This window comes from Falco peregrinus, chromosome 13 (assembly GCF_023634155.1).
Source record: "Falco peregrinus isolate bFalPer1 chromosome 13, bFalPer1.pri, whole genome shotgun sequence".
Taxonomy (NCBI): Eukaryota; Metazoa; Chordata; class Aves; order Falconiformes; family Falconidae; genus Falco; species Falco peregrinus.
In genome coordinates, this window is record NC_073733.1 from 9,221,288 (window position 1) to 9,244,293 (window position 23,006).

Below are 23,006 nucleotides of genomic sequence, written 5' to 3' on the forward strand. Positions count from 1 at the left end.
AAGGCATTTATAGTAGCAAAGGTACGTAAGACCAGTATTAAGTCCAAGTAAAAAACAAGTAAAACAGTCACGCATCAAGGAAGTTTCAAGTTGTACTCTAGATGTTAATGTTGGTGCAGCTGGAAGGAGGCGCTGGTTATGTGGGCTGAATTGGAGAATCCTGGTATCGTACTGGGGCGTAGGATACTGAGCACTGGAAGTTGATCTCTGCACTTGCTTCATAATAGAGTTCTGATTAATATTGAGCTGTGCCTGTCTGCCTTGCTATTTCTATTCAGACTGAAGGAACAGGCAGATTACAGGATTTGAAGTCATCCTCCTAAATCTGTGGCCTAATTCAGACCCATTGTGAAATTGAGTGTCTTGATAGAAGTGCAAATTTGCATCTGTAATGGCTGAACTATATTTGCTTTTTTGAGTACGCAGCCTGCAGAATACCCGCTTGGAATACACAGTGGCTGTATAGATAAAGTAAATGTGTGTGGGTATAGTTTATCTTGAGGACATAACTCTGAGGTTATTTTTCTATGCAGTTTTAACAGAAACAAGTGTTTAGTCATCTGGATCTGCACGACAGAAGTTAACCTTAAAGCTAAGGTTGAGATACTAATATTTGTATTAGTTAATCAGCTGGGAACGTATTGTACACAGATATTTTTTTTTTAAAAAAAGCTTAAGACTGATGTAGGAAAGATGATAATACTGAATTCTAGCATAATAAGCATGAACCAGCTGCAGGTTGAGAGATCAACTATCCATAGCTTTCAGCTGAAACTTGTGGCAAAATAAGGTAATCCATTCTAGAATGAATAAATTCTCAGCGTTTATAAATGGGCTTTCATAACTGCCACATCATTTCCTGGTGTGAAACCTAACTTGTTGGCTACTTTCTTTCACCAGCCACCTCTTCCACAAGGACTGTATTGACCCCTGGCTTCTGGAACACAGGACATGCCCAATGTGCATATGTGACATACTCAAAGTTCTGGATATTGAGGTAAACCAGTAGTCTGTCTTAGTGGCAGATCAGTATTAAGCTAGTGTAGTAAAAGCACATACTGAGCTATTTCGTGCTGCCTTCTGAGCATGGGTGATAAGCACAGGTGTTGCCATGTCAGTGGCAAGATGCCCCAGGACTCATTGCTGTGTCCCCTTTAGTGAAGCCTGCAGCTGGCCTGGTCTGAGTTGGTATCCTCTTAAGCCTTGGGCAGAATGTCAGCCAAAAAACCGATTGTCATGCATGAGTGAAGAATTGCTCTTTAACTTGTGTTTGCAGCTAAGGGTGTTTCTCAAAGCTTCAGGTAGACTGCCAACTCCACACTGCCCCTGAAACCAACCTCTGCTCAGCTGCTAAAGTACCCAGAGTCCTTGAAAAGTGAATGTGTTAGCATGTATGGCTTTCCTGGAGCCGCGTGACTTCCTAGGAAATGTAAGGAATTTCTCATGTGTTCTCAACTGCTCATTGTGGCCAGTGCCAGGGGAAGATGCCGTTGCCAATGCCTGACGCTGCCTGGACCAGCTAAAATGTATGCCAGAGTTTGCCTGTGGGAGGGAGATCTGCACTGAGTGGAAGGAAGAATCTCTTCCTGGTACTGGGCAGTGAAAGAGAAGAGCTGGCTGAAGAATGCAGAAGCTGCATCTCTGCTTCCCACTTAATTAAGCAGTAATTAATTTTCACATATGAGGCTGGAGGTTAACAGCAGAGCTTTTTTTTCAATTTTAAATTTATTTCTTTCTGGGTAAAAGCTCACTAGACTGTGGTCGTTGCAGGCATTGGTCTCCTGGAAATATGCAGCTTCCTACAAAGTTGTAACTTAACCATTTTCTTTTTTTTTTTTTTTTTTCCCTCTCCCACAAAGGTGGTTGTAGAAGAAGGGATTGAGCCTGTGCAGGCCACAGTATTTAACAGGACAACAAATGTCCCTGAAGTTAATGCAGAGGGTAATCATAGTGGAACAGTTGTACAAGAAGTAAATACAACTGTTCCAGAGGAACGTGCACCATCAGAAAGTGAGTCTACTGTTTCATCTGTCTTGCTAGGTTGCATTGCACTCTGCTTATGCTGTGATTTGGGAGGGTTGCCTTAATAACATGTCACAGTGCTTGAATACCCTGAAAAACAAGGTAATATTAATTTTGCCTTCTGTTACAAAACTTGGCTTTGACACTTGGTCTTTGTTTTTTAAATGAAGCACAACCTAAATGTGAATTAAAAAACAGTCTATGAAAAGAGTAGTTGAAAGTCAGAAGTTTACAACTTAAAGGCCAAAAAGATTTTTCTGAAGATGTCCCTCATCTCATCATCTCTTCGGAGATTTCATTTGAATGAGTGGGTGCTGCTTTGCCACTAGATTTGTCTGCTTTCAGTAGTTAATTATTTACACAAAACTCTTGTGGAGTCAGTCCTGCTGTAGCTTAGATGATGCAAAATAGAGATGACAAATACTTCAGTTGAATTTCAGATTATGCCAAGACTGAGTCATCCTTGAACACTTTCAGAGAATTTTAATTGGAAAAGACTATCAGCTTTTCCAAATACCTTATCTTTTTGAATAACAGCAAACTAATTGAAAATGTCTCTTTAGTCCTCAATTTTGCCAACACATACTTAGTGTTGCTGTTGACTTTTAAAAATGGAAAGGTTCCAGGTAAACAAGCAAAAGTAACTATACCCTGGATTGTGGAATGACCTTGGGAAGAGGAGTAGGTAGGGAAGCTTTTGGAGGCAAAAGGGATGCTCTGGCTGTGTCTGCTTTGATTTCCTGCGGGAAGCCTAGCTGATAGGAAAGCACGGGATTTGCTGCCTGCATCCTGTGGGATGTGTTGCTCCAGCAAGTGCCTGTATGGGAGTGCCCCATTTAGGTACGTAATGCCCCAGTAGAACAGAGGGCACTTCCTATAAGCTAAACATCAGAAGTTGAAATTGCATCCCTATGTACAACTGAAGTGATGTTGGATTAATTATATGGCTCAGGCCCATGTGATATTCTCACTTCAAGTGGCAAGGACGCACTAACATCAGCCTAACAAGATTAGGCTGTAAGGAGAAGGCCTTCCTCTTGGAGTCAGCCTGTGTCCCACAGTTTAGCCTGAGCCTTAGTCTCTAGAGGTTGCTCCTGATGCCTGTCTTCAGCAGCCCTAAAGTTACGTGAGAATTGCAGAACTTGTCCTCGCATGGCCTTCTGCCACTTGAGCACACAGCCTAGGCTTGCTCTGTGCTAGTGAGAAGTGAACTCCGGAGCTTAGCAGATACCTCTAGAAATGACAGGTAGTGTCAAGAACGGGCTCACAAACCAATGAGGGGGCAGCAGAAGAGTGGTAGTTGGAGTGTGGCCTTGGATTTCCTACTCTGTAGGAAAAGTGCTGGGAAAAGACTGCTGCAGTGGGTTTCTGGAAATAAAGTGAGCATGGCTTGCTTTCAGGTAGTGAAGCTTGCCTGTGACACTTCTTTTCTTGGTTTTATTCTGGACAGATGACGACATCTGCCTTGTAAACAACGAATCTCAGGCCCCTGCTGTGAATGTCCTTCCACATGCTGACAACCTGAGTTTTGAGGCAGATGAAACGCATGTTCCTCGAGTCCTAAGCACATAGCCAGCAACATGGATGGAAGGAGCTGCCTACTGCTGTCACATGTATACCAAATATTGTAGGACTGTATTAGAAAAATATTGCCTTGGCAATGCTAGGATTAAGTAGATTAAATAGACTTGTTCAAATCATAACTCTATGGTTTGCCATTTGTAAAACTGTCTCCCATGTGCAATTTATTTTTAGCACTCTTCAGATAAAGCAGTCTTGAATATAAAGGAAAACATCAGATTTTAACACTAAACCAAAAGCTCCATCTTCAGCAAAGCTTCTCATCAGTGTTTGAGTCGTTAGAATAAGGAGAAGATTCTTTGTCATAGCTGTCTCTACTGGGGATTGTTTTGACTTGGGGTTTTTTTGTTGTTTATTGTTTTAATTCAAGTGGATTTTCATTGTAAACAAATTGATTTTGATCTGGTCTCATACTTATTTACCAGACACGGCTTAGTTTTAAGCAACACTGTATTTAATATTTCAGTGCACTAATTTGATAGGAGAAAGTACAAACTAATGCCTGTCAAACTGGATTTTGCCCATAGTGTCTTTGGTCCTCTAGTAAACAGACTGATTCTCTACCTCTCAACTCCAACCTGCCAACCACACATTCCTAAAGGGAAAAGAGAGCTGTAAGCTGACAGGCCAAATCCGACTTGCACAATACTGTAAAGGGAAAGGGAACAATTGCAGGAACTTTTCAAACATGTTTAATATTAGACAATCTTGAAAGATCCTCCATGATTTTTGGAGTTAAAACCATTCTAGCACCAGCAGTATGCCAGAGTCCTGGCTTTGTGAGAGCCTGGGACGACTTCAGGAAGACTGAACTACAGATGAAAAGATAAGATTCTCTGCAAAGGATCTGCTGTGTTTTGATGAGAAACTGATCCAGCCTCTGAAAAATGCTGAACTGTTGCTGTGCATTGTCTCGCCTGTGTGCTAAAGCTGCAGGGAGAGGAGATGTCTGGTAAACGTAACAGATGATTGGAGAAGCTGTCTGCCGTCTGCGGGGAGTTGAACTGGCGTCAAGGAGGAACACTGGGTGCCTCAACAGTAACTGTAGGTCCTTGCCCGGCGAAGGTAACTAAGGACATCTTACAGATGCACTTTATTTTTTTTATCTCTATCTATGGTTTGTTTCTAATGTGAGCAGAACTTTGTCTTAAAGCCTGCAATAAAGTACTATTGAATCTGGAGGGGAAAAACAATGCATTTTTTTTTTTAGCTATAGTATAATAAAAATTGTTGTAAATATTTAATGATTTGTATTGAATTTGAATATGAAAATTTAAATAAAACTATATTTTTATGACCCTGACTGACATGAAATGTTGATGCCCAACTCTTACATAGTAACAGATGCTGAATTTGCCCTGTCCCACAACCCCAAAACTCATTCAGTTTTGGGAGGCCAAAAAGCAGCAGCGCTTGCCCAAACTAATTGGAATAAGGGGTGCTAATTATGTGCAGGGTGTTACTGTTATATAGACTGAAATTTTGCTGAGAGGCTTAAGGCTGGTAGCTGTACTCCATATGAAAGAAAGCCCAAGCAGCTTAGGGTGTGTTCAGCGAGTTGCTTGGTATACCTCTGAACAGTTGTTTTGGGGAAGTTCAGCGCAAGACAGTCTCACATGAACATTTCTGATCAGATGGATAGCATCTCACTTTTCCCGTCAGGTTGCCCAGCATCCCTCCTTTACTCAAAAGTTTATGCCTGCTGTGTAAGAAAAAGCATTTTAAAAACAATTACACACCCTTTGTTCTTTACTATGCTATTAGATGTAGTAAAAACCTGTCACTCCCCTGGCCAGTTTGGTAGTAGTTAGTCTTGTGCTTCTTTTTAGCTCAGTTCCTGCTCTAGTGTAGGAAGCGCTGGTTGGTTATGGGCTCAAACTGTAAGGCAGGGTATAATCGGACTTCACTCCAAAGCTGTATTTTGGCTGTGATTGCCTTTCTGTTCTACATCTGAAGTGCAGAGCAGAGAAAGGAACAGCTGGGCAGTAAATATGTAACCCCTGAACACCAAACTTCATTTTCGTTTCAAAAAGGTTTTTTAAATTTATTGTGGTGTGTAAGCTGTAATGTAGTAGAATTTCATGATGATGCTTTCAAGAAATCATCTGCCAGTCCTGTGTTTAATAACAACAAGATTTAACCTTACAAGGAAAAGGGGGTGTGGGTGGGATTCGGAACAATTGAATACATTGAAAGGTACTTTGGCTTTTATTTTTCTTCCAATCTATACATTTGGCTTGCTTTGTTTACAGAATTCAAGCCTTTCTATTTACTGTCTTTTAAGAGCAATAAACAGTTTTTTTTTCCAGTACTCATTTTTTTTAAGGGTAAGGTGGGTGCACAGCATTTTCTCAAGGAATGTACTGGGGAATGCAGTAGTTCATGTCAGTGAACTTGGACTACTGTAGGATCAGATGATGTGTATGTGTTTTGTCAAGATGTGAACTTGCTTGAAGCTCAGGCACTTACACTAATTTTCAGGAATATTTTTAGGATTCTTGTATCAAATATTAAGTACTGCTAAAGGGATAAACGTTTGTACCTGAACAGTATTTGAGATACTGCTAGGCAGAAGATTGTAATGCTTCTCTGGTTTTGCAGCTTAACCTGTGAGTCTGCCATGTTCTTGTCTATGCAGATTTACTTGTAAATATTAGCTAGGCAAGGGGTTTTGTTTGCAAATGAAAGTGTGCAGATTTCACGCATGCAGTCTATGATGCTTAACTTGGGTCTGAAAAAACCCACTGTCTTACGTGACTGAACTCTGCAGAGGTTTTCCCCTTTGAGAACATTCATACAGTTCTACCTGCTTTAAATAAATTTTGAAGCTCTACTCTTGCTTTGTATTTTCAAGTTTCCATGGATAGCAGCTGTCTTTAGCTGACCCTGCTTAGAGCACTGTACGGCAGATTTTTCTCTTTTTTGGCAATGCTATGGGCTTGAATAGCTCTGTGGTATGTATACATATATGTGCACTATGGTGTGATACTCTTTTCTCTAAGCAAAAGGCAAATAGGATGTGCCTGGGGATAGAGTTGTTCCTGAAATGCAGGCTTACTGTTATTATGAAATAGTTTTGGGGTTTGCCATAACACATGCTAACATTTGCATATAAGATGCTGGAAATTATGGGCCCACGAGTGGTAACGGTTGCTAAAATATCCGCTTCTCGACTCTGTTAATATTCCCATTGAGTCACACAGCCATGTCAATTATCCTACCCCTGAAGAAAAAGCAGAACAGCCTCCAGCATCATCTCCAAGTGTTTACTCACTGCTGTCATTTATCTCCCCCAGGAAAGCTCTGATCCAGGCACTTCACTCAAACGTTTGCATGCCCTCAAAGCGGGGCTGGGAAACATTTTTTTTATCCCTGCAGGAGAAGAAGCCTTGTCACCTGGTGCTAGATTACTGTGCTTTTTTGTAAACCAGGCTTTACGGCAGTGGGATTTTACTTTACATCTCAAACCAAAATAACACAATTTTCTTATACTGAGGGAAACTTTCAGGTGTACCTACATAAATGTAGTTATAGGTGAGATTTTTGCTTAAGGGAAAATCAGGACTTGTGATGAGGGGCTGCAAACATACAAAAGCAGCTTGAGTCACAAGGGCAGGTGGACTCTTCCCATAAAATGGAAAGACTTAGTCCATCTCAGTCTTTAGACGGAAAGATCTGCACTTCTCTAATGACCTAACAGTTGGACAGAATAAATATACACATCTGCCTTGGCTGTGTGGTTTAATGTAGTTTCATTCCCTGTTTAACATACACCAGCTCAGTAGGTAGCCCTGCCTTTTCACCCAGCTTTAGATCAATGTCTTTGTGTGCAGATTTGAGCGGAGTTCCACTCCCGCAGGGGTGTAACGGTTGGCGTTTTGGAATAGGTGAAAGAAAGTCTACTGGCTTTGGCAATTTAATTTTGGTTCTGAGGGAAACTTGAAACCAAACTGCAGTGTTCACCCACTGAATTAACAACTATGTAATTCTCTGCACTGGTTGTTCAACTGTTGGTTATACAGAGTGAAGCCAAAATTTACATATATAGCTATTTATTTATGTAATCTTGGCTGTGGTTATTTGAGGGAAGTAATTTACCATTTCTAGGAGGTCTTTAATACAGTAAAAGAAAAGTTCTGCAGTGCTAAATGGATCTCTGTTGCTGTAGAATGCATTGATTAGACTGTAGGATGATTGTGTACTGATTAAGAAATAACTCAAGTGCCTAAAATAAATTCCTCCAAGCCAATAGAGGGGCACTCTTTGCATTCCAATGCCTGAAGAATTGGAAAAAAGACAGGCATTCAAGACCTTGAATCAAGGGAGAGGAAAACAAACCAGATGTTTTCCAAGCAGTAGCATTTTACTGTTAATTTTTTATCCAATTAACAAGGTTTGAATCTTCCATAAGAAAGCCACTTATGTCCTAACATGCCCAGCATACGCGAGATGCCAGAAGCCAAGCTTACAATTAGCATCAGAATTAGAAGATCTGTATTAGATCCTTAATAGGTATTTCCTATATCCAAGGGCTTGGCTAATTGGGGAAAATGAAATGGTAAACACTTTCTGGGAGTGCTCTTAGAAGAGCAGTATCCATGCAGGAGTCGCCCTACCAGTTCAGCTGGTAGATCTCCAGGAACCCACTAATGTTTGTTACTCTCAGTCACTTCAGGTGCGGGGACTGAAAAAACTGCCTCATGAAGAGCAATGTGCTACTACATCTAGTTGTTTGCCTTGTCTCATTGGTGTTTTATCTGTGTTAGTTACCACATGCTGGGTTGGGTAATGACTTTTAATTCGTTGTTCCTTTTTAGTAAAGGTAAAGCACCAGAAATGTGTTGCTTCCTACTCTGTTATAAAAACAGCTAAAAAGAATAGTAGTATTAGTTAAATTTATTCGGTCCCAAAGGTAAAACCTTTTAATACTACAGCTTCTCTTGTTGCGGTGCAATAATTGATTGGAAGAAAAGAGAAAAAAGGTCTCATACCGGTGCAATTCACCCAGGTTTGAAGCCTTCCAGTGAGTTAAATGTGACTACACACTTGGTTCTGCTTTCACACTGGTGCTTTTGGGTAGGTGGCTCCTTATGCAGCTGGAACTGGACAGGCATTGCCAAACATTTTTCTGTAAGTGCTTGGCAAAATCTCTCTGTGCCTGTGCTCACAAATACAGCAGTGCTGGCAGAAGCATTTTTGGTAGTGAAGTACATCTGGGACTGTTGAAAGGGATGAAAAGGAGACAGGATAAAGCAAAAGTGCCAAGTTTGCCACCTATAGTGTATGACGTGCATAATTATTTTTTTTTTTTTAGAAAAAGCTCAAGGCAGAGGCTGAATTTAAACAACTGTTTAACAGTTTAACTGTGATTAATTGTTTGTATGATATTCAATCAATAAACATTACTTTTTAAAATCTCAGGAAGGTCCGTTATGCTGGAAAGCAAGCACTTAGGGAAAGATCTGACAGGACAGCCAACTGCAGAGAAGTTCCTGGGAAATCGGAATATTCTACTCACTCCATTTACACCGAATGACAGCCTGTGTCAGAAACAGGAGCGAATCATGCACAGAGGTGGTAAAAGACAGTAACCCAGACAAGTCCCCAGTGCCAGTGACCTGGAGTGGAGAAGGCAGTGGGGATTGCACTCCTGGAGTTTTTGTTTGTGTTTTTGGTCAGAACCAAAAGATACCATTTAGGAAGCACAGTGCTATCAAGTATAAGGCCTCATGGAGAGATCTGGAGCTCTTTGGGATATAGTGAAGAGATTGAAGATGAAACTGCAAGACAGGGGGCTCAAGTGCAGCCCCTGTGAGTATGAAAGCTGCAGGCTTGTTCCTTAACAGTATAGATTGATTGATTCCAGTGCAGAAAACTGGTAAAGTCAGTCTGCAAATAATCTGAAGAGCTAGTCATTGAGGACAAATGCCAAAGGTCTTGCAGACAGATCATGAAAATACTGAGACTGTGCATCAAGCTGCTGTTAAGGCAACCAAAACATCTACTCTGCTCCAAATTAGCAGTGGATCGTGTTGGGTGATAGAAGCAACGAAGCAGATTGTCTTTTTATAACATGAAATGTAAATAGGCAACATGGGCCATATGGCTGCTTCTGCAGCTGATGGGGCTGCTCCTCCGCTTCCAGCCTGGCCTGTGACCAGGGAGGGGGCACACACGGGCGTTGCGACAGGGGTGCTGTTGTCGGTGGAGGTCATGGCTCCCTTCCTTGCATGGCCGGTTTTTCCTGTGTGTTTTTTCTTTGCCCGACTCTCCTGCTGCAGCATAAGGCTTAGTGCTGTCAGGAAAACAAACGTAAAAGCCAAACAAAGTCTCTGCTGACGTATGTCTTGTCTTCTGGGCTGAAAATGGAGTGACATCTGGCCAAAATTGAAAATAGGGACGTCTCTCATTGGGAGAAAAGACAAAAAAGTATGCCACCCGCTCAACAGCAGGTCCTTCCCTCCGCCTTGCAGGGACAGGCCGGGGGCCCGCTGGGGAGCTGCGGGCCTGCTGCGGCCCGGCCTGAGAGGGGCGATGTCGGGCCGCACAGCCCCCGGCCGGGGGCAGGGGAGGTGCTGTGTGCGGGGCGTGGAAGGAGGAGCCTCTCTCCGAGCATGTGGGGCAGAAGGAGCCGCAACTCCCGGGCCGGGACGAGCCTCGGGTGGGCTGCATGCCCAGCTCCCCCGTCCTCCCGCCACCCGCCCCTGACGGCCCGGCAGGCAGCGGCCCAGAGCGCGGGAGGCGGGCGGCCGCGCAAGGCCCGACGGGAGCTGTAGTGCGGAGGCAGCGGCGCTGCGCGGCCCACCCGCCGCGAGGACTACATTTCCCAGCATGCCTCGGGGCACGGGCGCCCCCCACCCCCCAGCTCCCCGGCGGCGGCGCTTGGCAGCGGGGCTGCGTGCGTGGGAGCGGGAGGCCGGCATGGGCGGCGGCAGCGGGGAGTGAGGGGCCGTCGCGATGTGGCTGAAGCCCGAGGAGGTGCTGCTGAAAAATGCCCTCAAGCTGTGGGTGCAGGAGCGCTCCAACCAGTACTTCGTGCTGCAGAGGCGGCGGGGCTACGGCGAGGAGGGCGGAGGCGGGCTGGCAGGTACTGCCCCCCCGGGGGCCGCGGCAAGGGCTCCCCCCGGCTCGGCGCCGCCTCAGGCGCGGGCCCTCGGGGGCTGGCGGGGCCAGGGGCCGGCGGGCGGGCTGGAGGGGGCGGGGGGCCGTTTGCCGGGCCTGGGACCTCCGGCTCCAGAGGGGTAGGGAGGAGGGGAGGCTCGGCCGAGGTTTGGAGCCCTCGACCTTCGTGGGGGTCTCTCCCTCCCCCCGCCTCCTTTCCCCTGGCACGTCAGAGGCGTTTCAGAAGCCATCCCAGCGGGAAGAAGGACGGTTTGGTGAAGTTTCTGGCACGCTGCGTGTGGGATGGGGCCCGCTGGTGCCCGTGGTGGCCGGGAGAGCGCGGCGGGGCAGTGCCTGCTGGCAGGGCTGGGGCAGCCGCCCGCTGTGGGCCAGCTGCCTCCCTGCGGGGCGGCCCATGGAGCTGGGCTCAGCGGAGCCCAAAACAGCCCTTGGCTCCGGTGGGCAGCCTGGCCCGGTTGGGTTTGCAGCTTGTTGGAAGAGGACACGTCAGAAGAAATGACGGATCAGTCTTGCTTTGGTAGGGTGCTGGTTTCCAAATCCCTCCTTTTCCCACATGCATCTGAGGCTGCTTGAAATGAGCTCCTGCTCAGACATTTCTGATCACTTATTTTAAAACCAAGCGTATGTTTTGATGGATGGGTGGGTCAGGAAACTGATGCTATATAATAAACTTCATTTCATGAGAATTTCAAGGTACAGAGCAGAGTTTCTATTTTTAATTCTCGTCTGTATTGTTACGCATTGCAGGGACCCCAGCTACCACTGAGACCTCTGTTGTGGTAGCTGTTCAGACTAGAATTGACTTCTTCATAAGCCTGGTGACACCCGTCATTGACCCTGTCAAGGAGAAATGCTAAAGCAGAGTAAAGTTGTTCTTGGGTGGGATATGGCTCTTGGTTATTATGCGTGAGTTGCATCCCTCTGGATTTTCTAGGCTCTCTCTAGTTGTGTCATCATAAAGCAAGCTATATAAAGCATGAGGCATAATTGCCTGGTTGAAACATTTATTCGTTCTGCCAGACAAAAACACAAAGTCCAAGCTTTTGACTGGTGAATTTCAGGATGTAGAAATACCCCTCCCAGCTGGAGGTGGGGCAGTCTTCATTGGCATTTGAACCACTTGCAGGGCGCAAGGAAAGTGTAAAATGAAAGCATCACAAAATCCCAGATTCTCTTCTAGGCATATCATGGTACTATAGATAGATAGATAATGTTAGGCTTTGCCTTAGAACCACAGGTGATATTTTGCAACCTTGGAAGTCTTGCGGTCACCAGGCTAGATGGGCCATTCTCTGCCCTAGTATCTTTGAAAGCCAGGGAGGCTGAGTTGGTATGAAGATTGACTTTCTGTGTGATAAAATTCATTTAATAACCATCTGAAGTGAAACAACGAGAACTAGAATTAGGTGTTCATTTAAAAACGTAGGCTTATAGCTGGACAGATGCCTGGAGCTTCCTGGTGCCCTTTGGTTTTTGGTGGAGGAGAGGCTTCTACCACTCGTCTTCTGTCCTTGATGGCATTTGACAGCATGGGAAAACACTTTGGTGGGATAGTTCCTGGGTTACGTTTTGTTGTGGGTTTTTTTATTAATGCAGCATTGCATGTTTTATTTCTGTAACTTTTCTCATAATGTGAGATGCATACAGATTTCATCTGTGCAAGTAATATTTTTCACTGGACAGAAACTAAAAGAGTGAGATGTTACTGAATTCAAATAGTGACTAAGAAACGTTACCAAGAAATTTGGAAAAAATGCAGCTACATTTTTGTTTGCAGGTCTGAAAATATTCGAGCCTCCTAGGTATAATCTAGCATAATTTGCTCTGCCTGATTTTAATTTCATATTTCTGTGTGTCACTCAAGAAAATTAGCACTTACTTTAGAAAGCAATGAACCGCTATTATGAGATCATCGCAAATGTGCCAAGTAAATTCTTGTTCTGAATGGCATTTTTCAGCAGGGGAGACAAGGGTAGAGGTGACTGGTAGCATTGAGAGACTGGGGAGCTATGAGTGAAAGAAGCAGGCAGCAGTGCGATACCAAATTGTGAGGGAAGAGAGGGGCAATGCCTCAAGATTGGAATGGGAAGAATGATGAACAGTGCTGCAGGGTTTGAATAGCAGTAATGAGGACTGGCTGAGGTGGCATTAGCAAAGGATTCCCAAGAATACAGGAGTACACTGGTAAGACAGACTTTCATAAGCGGAGATGTGAATTTTGAGGAAGCAGCCAATAGCTGGAGAAGGTACAGACCAAGGAGAAAAAGATAGATGACAGCAGAGACACTTACGTGAAGGAAGGCTGGGAACTGTGGTACTGTCCTAGGTTTTGAAAGAAGGCTGCAGCTGGGTTTGTTTGTATGACCCTTCTGGACTGACTGTTACAGCAGTACCGGTTTGTAATCTGTAGGTAACAGCTCTTACAGCTTGTGTCGACACGCACCAGAGTTCTGAGTTGGCTAATGTGGATAAAAATAATCTTGTGCTGGTTTTGCTTAGCCTTGGCTCTCTTCCTGCAGGTGTGTGCCTGCTTAACTTTACGTTTCATTCTCTTTACTTTCTTAGACCTCACCTGAGGATACAGATGGTGTAACCTGTTTGACTGGTTCTACATCTGATAATTCAGCATGCAGCAGACTGTTCCAGAGTATGTTGCTGTATGTCTGGCAGTGTAGCTGTGTGACCATCTCCTCTGGTTGTTCTGTCTTCTGCAGAGCCACTGTGGGAGAGCTACCCAGGTTTTCTAAAGTGTGTTGATAAGAATATATTTAGGCAAAATGGCCCATGTGCTGAAGCGCAGTTATGATGACACAAACCCTGTGTTGTGAATGTACGTACCGTAACCAAGGTCTAATGAGATTAAGCGTGTTGGTCACAAAGATGTTGCTTTGGTTATAGTTCAGGCAGGACCTTAATTAGGAGATTGGTATTCCAGGAGTAGTTATATGAATGAGTATTTGGTGTTATAAAATACCAATCTTTCACTAAAATGTGAACAAATGAATTGTTTTCTGCTTCCATTGTTTCAGTTTGCCTCTTTTCTGTTTGAGAAATTTAAGTAGAACACAACTGTGAGAGGAGAAAAACTTTCAATGAAATACATGATTAGAACTAATCTTCCCTGCTTGTTCTGTGTGCTGTGCTTGGAAGGGTAGGGAAAAACCCTGGCTCTCCAAGTCCTGGATTTCCTCCGGCAGTTATTACCATCCTGAATCTGTAGAAGACCCTCTGCTGGTATTCCTGCTTTTTAAAAGATGTAGCTTGTCTGTATCATCGCTAGCTAGCTCGCAGGCATAGGAGCTTGGAGGAAGGGGAGACAGAGCTCAGCTTGTATGTGTGCTCTTGGGAAACGTTCCTTATCTAGTATCTGTCAAAAGGAATAATTTTGAAGTATTATCGAATCATGGATGTCAATGGCAAGGACCTTGTGTGTTCACGAATTAAAAAAGGACTTGGTAATCTTTGTACAAACTTCAAGAAATTTGTTTTGGTAAGAACTGCAGGACAGGAGAGGAGACTTGCACTGTAGCTGGACCTGGTATGCAGCAAAGAAGATGTTTGCTTTTCAAAATTTAAAAGGTCTGTGCTGTGACATCACTAAATGTACATTAGTAGAATAAATGGCAGAGATCATTTATACGTACTGGTGCTTTAGCACACAGCTTTTGGTGTGGTTTGCTTGCTGCGGGTCCTCATCTGTGATGGAAATCAAAATGAAAACTTGCTGGTTAATAAAGATCTGAAATGATCTCTGCTGCATGTTTGTTTCAGGAGCTGTAGCAAAGATTATTTTGCAGTGTGTATATTTGTGAGACAAATAACACTACTCTGTTAAGAAGCATACTTACACTTAGGGATGACAGGTGGGAAAATGACCAGCACATGCTTCCCAGTTTGTGTTACACAACTTTTTAGTTGCACAGAAGCAAAGACAAGAAAGAGCTGTGACATTTATGATACTTTTGGCTGTACCAAGGAGACTAATACTTAACCTTTTTGCAGAGTTTTGCTTCTGTTTTTCCCTTCTTTCAAGGATATCTTTATTGCCACAGATAAGCCAGATGGATTGCCACACAAGGGCTTGGATACGCACCTTAGTTTAATGAGTTACTGTTGTCTTAACAGAGTTACAGTATTTTCACTGAAGGCTTAAACTAACCTGTTTTACATCTCAATTGACTGAGAACATTTGCATCTCAGCCCATGCTCAGTATTTTAGCTGAGGCTTTTTAGTCATGGGTTAAGTTAATTTGGGAAATAAAATCAAGCAAACAAGAGTTCTGTGCTTAATTTGAAGTAGTAGAAAAAAGGGTCTTATGCACAAGTTGGCATTCATGTGTTTTACATGAAATACACAGAGATGGTGGCTTTTCATGTTTTATATGGTATGTATTTGTGTCTTAGTTTATCTAGTAAAAACTGGGGCTAGCCTTATTTATTTTTTTTTTAAACTGAACCAAAATGCTCTGTAAAACTACTTTCTGTTACAAAATGAAGCTTTATCCTGTCTCTGTAAATAAATATCTATTGTAGTAAGGATTTACAGTTTGGGTCTCCTGCACTGTAATTTGGCAACAGTTCACTCTGGATGTGTGTTTCTCCTCTGATACTGTATCCTGCACCAGAGAAACCTTTGTGGAACTTAAATAGCTTCTGCTATGTTACTCTGGTAGTTTTTGGTTTCAGTGGACCTGCATCATCTGAATATTTTTTTTTTAAAAGGTTTTGCTGAAAAATACAGTCCATTTAAATTGTAGTTGGGATATTTGAATTTGTCCTTGTTTAGTAATGCAGTGGATTTCAGTTTTGTAGTAAAACTGTATATTTTACATGCTATTCCTATTGATTTTATTCCTTGCAGTTGTATGTAGGTATTACATTGCCTTCAATATTTGTTTTTCTTTTTAATTCACAATTTATTAACAGGTTGACTTTATAGTAAAAAGAAAAAAAAACCTAAAAAAATTGATTTGAGGTTCATTGCTTTTATTTTTCACGTTTATAGTGTTTCAAACCTAGAAATTCTAGTTGTCAGGACATAGCTATTAAAGACCTCTCTTACGGATGCTGTAGGCTTTCTTGCTGTGAGGTGTCCTCCATAGGATTTGGTGGAGTCTCTTTGTGTACCTAAGAACTGTACGCTGAAGGCTTAGGAAAGTGCCTGTAAATGGTGCTAGCTCCTGGATTACGATAAGCTATCTGATCAAAATGAAAGATGCTGTGGTAGTGGGTTTGCCTGGCAAGGATTTGGTAGTGGGGGGATGCAGGGCTGGCTTCTGTGAGAAGCTGCTAGAACCTTCCCCTATGTCCAATAAAGCTTCCAAGAGGGGACCTGCCACTGGCCAAGGCCGAGCCCATCAGCAACAGTGGTAGCGCTGCTGGGATGACATATTTAAGAAGGGGGAAAAGGCTGCTGTGTGACAGCATCTGTGGGAGGGGAAGGGGGCTGTGTGAGAGCAGCAGCCCTGCAGCCCCCCAGGCTGGGGCAGGTGGGGGCCGGGAGGGCTCCAGGTGCCAGAGCAGAGATTCCCTGGCAGCCCGTGGTTCAGCCCCCGGCGGGGCAGGCTGTGCCCCCAGCCCGTGGGGAGCCCCCGGCGGGGCAGGCTGTGCCCCCAGCCCATGGAGATCCATGGTGGAGCAGGCTCCCCCCACCCTGCAGCCCGGGCAGGGGGTGCGCACAGGAGCTATGACCGGTGGGCAGCCCACTCTGGAGCAGGCTGCTGGCAGGACCTGTGGCCCGGTGGGGAGAAGAGCCCGGGCAGGTTTGCTCCAGGGTGGGGGACCCTGTGGGGGTCCTGGGCTGGGGCAGTCTGTGCCTGAAGGGCTGCACCCTGTGGAAGGAACCCACGATGGAGCAGCTCATGAGGAACTGCAGCCCACGGGAAGGACTTGTGTTGGAGAAGTTTGTGGAGGACAGTCTCCCATGGGAGGGACCCCACGCTGGAGCAGAGGAAGAGAGTGAGGTGGAAGGAGCCCAACGTGTGATGAACTGACCACAATGCCTGTTCCCTTTCCCCCTGCGCCGCTCCGGGGAGAGGAGGTAGAGAAAATCAGGGGCGAAGTTGAGCCCAGGAAGAAGGGAAGGGTGGGGGGGGATGGTGTTTTAAGATTTGGTTTTATTTCTCATTATTCTACTCAGATTTGATTGGCAATATGCTAAATTAATTTCCTCAAGTCTTCTGTTTTGCCCGTTACAATAATTGGTGAATGATCTCTCTCTGTCCTTATCTCAATCCATGACCCTTTCATCACATTTTTTTCTCCCTCTATCCAGATGAGGGGGGGACTGATAGGGCAGCTTGGTGGGCAACTGATGTGCAGCCAAGGTCAACCCACCACAGCTCTGACAAACTTGTTTTACAGTATTTTTTCCCCTTTGTTTCTGCTCGGATTAGCCTTTGAATTCTTCAGATTGTAGAACTGAGCAGTTATTGATGAAATGAATCTGACTGTAGCTGCAGAATACCACTTTCTGCAGTTGTTGCCACTCAGGGAAACCTTTTACAGTATTTTCAAACAGCTCCTTTATATGATGTGTATAAACTGAGAACTCAATTGTACATCAAAGTGTCTCCTTTCCAAAATACTTAGTGTTGTGGGGCTGACCAGTGTTGTGCTAATACAATATTTCTGTTTGTAAGGAACTTTTCCAGTCTTGTAAATATTTTATATCCCTTAACACTTCTAATGTAGCAAATCAGGAGATTGTCTCATCCAGTTTTAATGTAATTAATTATTGATCTCAAAGGTACTGTTAGAGAACAGGCTTGTGCTAAGTTTGCTTCAGAACAATAGTGCTCTTTAAAAAAAAAACCACAATGGCATGTTTTCTTTGCTTCTGATTCTTCATTGGTAAAATGGAACTTAGATTATTCTGTTTGCATTACACTAGTCCCACAAAGGGTAAGAACTAGTCAGATTGCTGGGTATGACATTTAAAATAAGATTCTCAGCAACAGAAAACATTGACATAGTAATCGACAGCTATTCCAGAAAAAAAAAACAACAAAACCCACCCAACTTTGAGATTGTGGATTGAAAAAGACCAAAAAAATAATGAAAAAGGCAAATATTAGTACTCTCTTGATGTATTTGGTGAAATAAATCTAGAAGAACAAAGTGGTATTGCCCCCAAATGGCAAAATGCTGGGAAGATATTTTCATGTAACATGTTGGCTTTATTGCTGTAAATTGATACAACAGAGAGCAGAATTCATTGCTGATACGTTTTGCTGCATGTCTCTCTAGATAACGTTCATATTTTGCTAACCAAGTGTTTTAGAGACTTTTGGGAAGAATACATTCTTATTTCAAAGCTGTGCTGGGTACTGGATTCCTTCCCTTTATTTTCTAGGGTATTTCACCCTATTTATTTAAGTATCTAGGATATTTCTCGGTAGTTTTACTCAAGCAGCTCTGAAACTTAAAATGTTTTCTAAAAGCAGAGCTCTTTCTCCCTGAAAATGTGCACCATCTTCCATATTTACAGCTGAAGTCATTCCCTGAGTGAGGCAAGAGGATGGATGATTTAGGTGGAATCCCCAGTAGAAACTGTGGGGTCTAGCTTTGAGCAGAGATGAGGGTAGATGACATTCTGTAGGACGTCCCTAAAAGTTGTTGTTGGGGAGCAACATGTTCTGCATTTCATCAGCGAGGGGTTGGCAAGTATGGCATGAGCTGTTCTTTCCCCCTTGCCTTCCTTATGGAGATATAATGCTCCTGTCTGGGCTGAGCAGTTACTGATACTTTTGTTTTACTCCTTTATTTTACAGTTAATAATACAGGTGCATTTTAAATCTCTGCAACCCTGGAAGTGAGTCATTCTTCAGCAGGCTTGTGTGAATGGAGTTAGCAGAGTGCCAGCAAAACGCTCAGCAGTGCTCTTACTTGCCTGCATGAACGTGGGTCTTGATTTCCCGTTGGGAGCAACAACAGAAGGGAGTGTCTGCTGAGAAGCACCCAACAACTTATAGTTACGGAAACCCTGACTGGTAGTACTGTATTCAAAAAAATGTGTGGCTCATAGAGCACTTTCAAGACTAGGGTAAGAATGTAAGACTGCTGATTCCTTGCAGTTGTGCCAGTGGCCATAGCCCTGCAATTAGTTCGTCACGATGTGTCGAGTATGTATTGGCTTAAGTGCAAACCTGTAGTCTATATCACATTCGTGGACAAAGCAGTATTGACTAGTGGGACTGTTGAAGTGGCTGATACTAACCTGATATAGTTCATTGTGTCTAAAACCTAATGACCTTCCAAGCAGACAGAAACTGTTAGGGCATTTTGAGGAGTGCACTCACTGTTGTCATCATTCTCTCAAGCTGAGCAGTTCCATTGACCTTATAAATGGGGACTAATGTCCTTGTACTGTATATCATAACAAATTACATTAGGAGAATTGTGAATGAAATAATTCATCATTTGCTGAAGCAAAGTCAACTTTGAGATCAGCTCAGTGTTATGACTCATTCATTAAGCCAAAGCTCTTTAAACAGACATAAATGTTACCTATTCAATGTCTGACTTAAGTTAGAAACTAAAAAAAATATTCTACTTTCCAACAGTAACTTAGAATCTGTGAATTGCAGACAAGACAAGATGGTAATTCTGATTGATGAAATGTACTGGTCTTTGGGTTTGGGTTTTTTTTGTGTGTTTTTCGTTACTACTCACTTCCATTTTCTTGAAGAGAGGCAAAAGCATTCTGAAGCTTGAATAGCCACAGTAAGGTTGTCACACAGGCTCTATGCTGAAAGTGTATCCTTAGGAAAACCATGTTCTGAGGATGACTGTCTAGACTTCTCAATTTTGTCTTACTTTGCTTTCTTGTATTCCTCACAATTGTTATTTTTCAGAGTTTGAGAGGGGGGTTAATGGAAAGAAAGTGGAACAAAAAGTACCAGAAGCCAACCTAAAAATTCTGAAATAACTTTTGAGGGACGCATTTGAATTGACCTAAATCTAATGATTCTGTGGAGTGTTAAAAGCCTGAATCAAAATATCATTTTCCATTAAAGATGGAAGGGTACTTAGAGGTGCTATAAGGGGTATATTAACTTTGTATGCAAGCTCTTTACCTTAATAGCATTTTTTTGGGAATATCCTGCATCCGTGGTCTCAGCAGGTTTCTGGAATATACTTTACAGCATCTCTTTGGGTAATTACATCTCTCATATTTTTATGGGTAGACTTGTCTCTTATTTTGCAGTTCTTCTGTCGAAGAATAAAAGCTCTTTGTGATTGCTTTGGTAGCTTTGTTTTAGTTGAACTTTCAGTTTATGTGACCGTGCTATGAGGATGGCAAGCATGGGGAGTAAAGGAAGGAAGCATAAGATACTGTTGCTTGTATTTTTGTTTCTGTTGTAACAAGAAGAAAAGTGCATCAGGATCCAAAAGCTTGTATTTTTTCTATATGGATTTTTCTTCTTTTAAAATTCCCTGATTCTTAGAGTTGAAAGGAACTTTTAAGATATCTGGGTTAATATTTTTAGTATTGTGCAGAAAGAATGATTTTGGCAGCCAAGATAAAATGCATACTCATTTTCTCAGGAAACTTTTTGCTCCCAGTTATGGAGAGATGAAGTATGTCTCATTAATGAAATTAGTATATTTTGATCTGAACTCTCATAGGAGCTAATTCAATATTTAGTGGCAGGGAGGGACATGCCCATTGTATCTTGGGTGTATAAGCTATAGGGGAATAATGCACTTTATGTAATATACTTACGCATGTGATGGTAGGATGAAATATTAGTGTTCCACACTTAATGTAGAAGTCATCTGATAGACTGTTTATGAAGAATGGCAGGCATTTTCTAGCTACAGTGTGGTATAAGCAGCAAAACTTTTGTATGTACAGAAAGTATGACATAGCGTTCCCATGCAAAAATGGTGGGATTTTCATAAAAATTGGACATAATGGAATTGGTCTCCTAGGAGCTGTTCCCTGTGACTGGAAAATAGAACAAAAGTAAATAACTAATTAAAAGGTAGTTCAATTACTGCTTGTGAAAGCTGGGAACTACCACGTTATGTTGGTTGTCCTCTGGTTTGCCATACTACATGACTATCGCTTCCAAGGGTGTTATCGCAAAAAAACTTCTTAATCCGCATTTTGCGGAATGGCTTTTACTGGATCAAAATATCCAAAGAGGTTCCTCTGGGAGTACTTTTTGCTTTACTCATTTGTACTTTTTAATTTTCTCAGAGTTCATTAGTCCTTACTTGGGTAGCATTCCTATTCACTAAGAAAAGAATCAGGAGCGTACATTTCAAAACCTTAGTTTCACCATGCTGTATACCTTTTCTTGAATACAACAGGTCTTCTTGTGGGAACATTAGATGCAGTGTTGGATTCTACATCGAAGGTTGCCCCATTTCGCATCCTGCATCAGACACCAGACTCCCAAGTCTACTGGTCCATTGCATGTGGTATGTACTATGACTTAGAAGCTAACTGAGTTGTATAAATTCTGTGCTGCATATGTATACTTTACAACAAAAGGCTACATAATGTAGTTGTAGTTTGTGGTAGAAAATGGATTGTTCTTTCTGTGAAGTGAAGGAATGGAAGAGACAATGTTTTGGTTCTGCTATAATATACAAAGGATCTGCAACAGTGCTTCTAAATAATTTAAATATTTATTTAAAAGTTTCATCTTTACTGTGTCATATCCGTGCCTCTGATTCACCCTGTGACTCAAATAATTGGTCTACATGTGTAGTCTGAGAAAAATAATCAATTTGAAATTTAATTGCTGTTTTAATTACTCTTTGTTTGATTTTTAAGGTGGTGTTGCAAATCCACCCTGTGTAGTGCAGGCTTAATTGTTTAACCTTATTTAGAACTGTTTCTGTTAATTCCCAAGGCAACTTTTACTAATTCTGTAGGGTTTACTGAAAGTTGTTTAATTAGTCTTTACAAAGTAAATAGAGAAAAAAGAAATTGTTTAAGGTGTGTTCTTGCTTAGGGGTATTGATCCTATGTGACTACACTGGCTGCTTTTATTTGTGAGCATTCCAGTGGAGGATGCCAATTAATTTATATTCTAGAATCCCTTTATTCAAACCTATGTAATTTTTTTCCCTCTTTCCTTATCCCTGCCTCCCACCATCTGGTGGGGAGCCGCCTGTCTTTAAAGACCTGACTCAATATTGAATTTGCTGGATCTCTACTGTTGTTTCACTGGTATCATCTGTGCTTACTACATCTTATCACTTGCATAATTTGTAATTGAGTATGTGACAAGAACAAGATGAATTATCATAAGCATTTTGAAGTTGGCCTACCACAATTCTCTAATTGTAGAAGTAGGCAGTGGGTAAAAGTGTTCCTTTGTATTTAAAGTAAACCAGTAATCTAAATGTATTTCTCTAAAATTCAGGTGAGGTAGTTTTTTCTTTGCTATAAAGTTGCAGTGATGTTCGCCATGTATAGGTGGGAGCTCTCTGAAACCTAGATTAAAAAGCCGTGTAAAGTAATAAAGTAACAAGGTTGGCTTCTCTCTACGGTGTTTGAAAATGTAATGTTTTTGGAATACTGAATTTTATTTTGGCTCTGTGGTTTCTACATTTCTTATGGTTATTGATAACAGGTTTCTTTTTGAGTTACTCCTCCTCTTGCACGTATGTAATGAAAGGAAAAAACCAGTCCTTTATTCCAGCGTGTTTGAGTCCCAGAGGGTCTAGAAGGAAAAAATACTAATTCTAGTGGTGCCAAACATTGTTTCAAGGATCATTCAGCTTGTGTGAAGCAGTGAGCCTTTTTTCCTGCATCTGGAGTTAGTTCTGGTATGTGTCCTCTTGGAGAAGCCTGCAGCTGCATGCAAACAGTGCACAGTTTGGACTTAGAGCATAAGCAAAACTTGTAGGTAGGATGACATTGTTTCCTGAATGGTGGTTGCCTAAGCTTTAGCGTGGTTAGAAATACAGTTAAAATGTGACTTGATAGAGAATGAGATAAAACCGTGGCTTACGCTCAGCCAAGTAAGTAATAATTGATTGTAAGCAACATAAATAGTTGTTTCAAGTATCCAAAGAGAAATCTCTGCTACCTTCCTGTTCCATGACGTGTGCTTTACATCCTTATACACCTTAGAAGGGATTTTGCACAGCAGGTCTAAGGCTTGGAGTTCTACTCTGGAAACTGTTGTGGGCCAGTATCAAAGCTGAGATATCAGAGACCCAGATTTTGTTTTCTTCTTACTCTCATGAATTTGATCTCGCATTTCCCACCTTCTAGACTATTAGACTGGGAGTGTTCTAGCAATGCTTTGCCATCC

General features: G+C 42.5%; 2 protein-coding genes across 6 annotated transcripts in view; both read left to right on the forward strand.

The window, feature by feature from the left end:
* RNF128 (ring finger protein 128) overlaps window positions 1–4,906 on the forward strand; it is a 41,990-nt gene extending 37,084 nt beyond the window's left edge. For both annotated transcript variants that reach the window (XM_027791917.2, XM_055817922.1), the window contains exons 5-7: window positions 901–997; window positions 1,860–2,010; window positions 3,473–4,906. In XM_027791917.2, coding sequence (XP_027647718.1) covers window positions 901–997; window positions 1,860–2,010; window positions 3,473–3,594 — 370 coding nt within the window. In that variant the 3' untranslated portion in view covers window positions 3,595–4,906. The remainder of the gene's footprint in view (window positions 1–900; window positions 998–1,859; window positions 2,011–3,472) is intronic.
* Window positions 4,907–10,498: 5,592 nt separating this feature from the next.
* Window positions 10,499–23,006, forward strand: part of TBC1D8B (TBC1 domain family member 8B) — a 41,943-nt gene continuing 29,435 nt past the window's right edge. For 2 of the 4 annotated variants that reach the window (XR_008749637.1, XR_008749638.1), the window contains exons 1-2: window positions 10,499–10,690; window positions 21,046–21,156. Coding sequence is in view for 2 of the 4 variants with exons in the window: in XM_055817805.1 (XP_055673780.1) it covers window positions 10,561–10,690; window positions 21,046–21,156 (241 nt within the window). In the remaining 2 variants the exon portion in view is untranslated. The remainder of the gene's footprint in view (window positions 10,691–21,045; window positions 21,157–23,006) is intronic. The other 2 variants (XM_055817805.1, XM_055817806.1) reach the window with 1 other exon arrangement.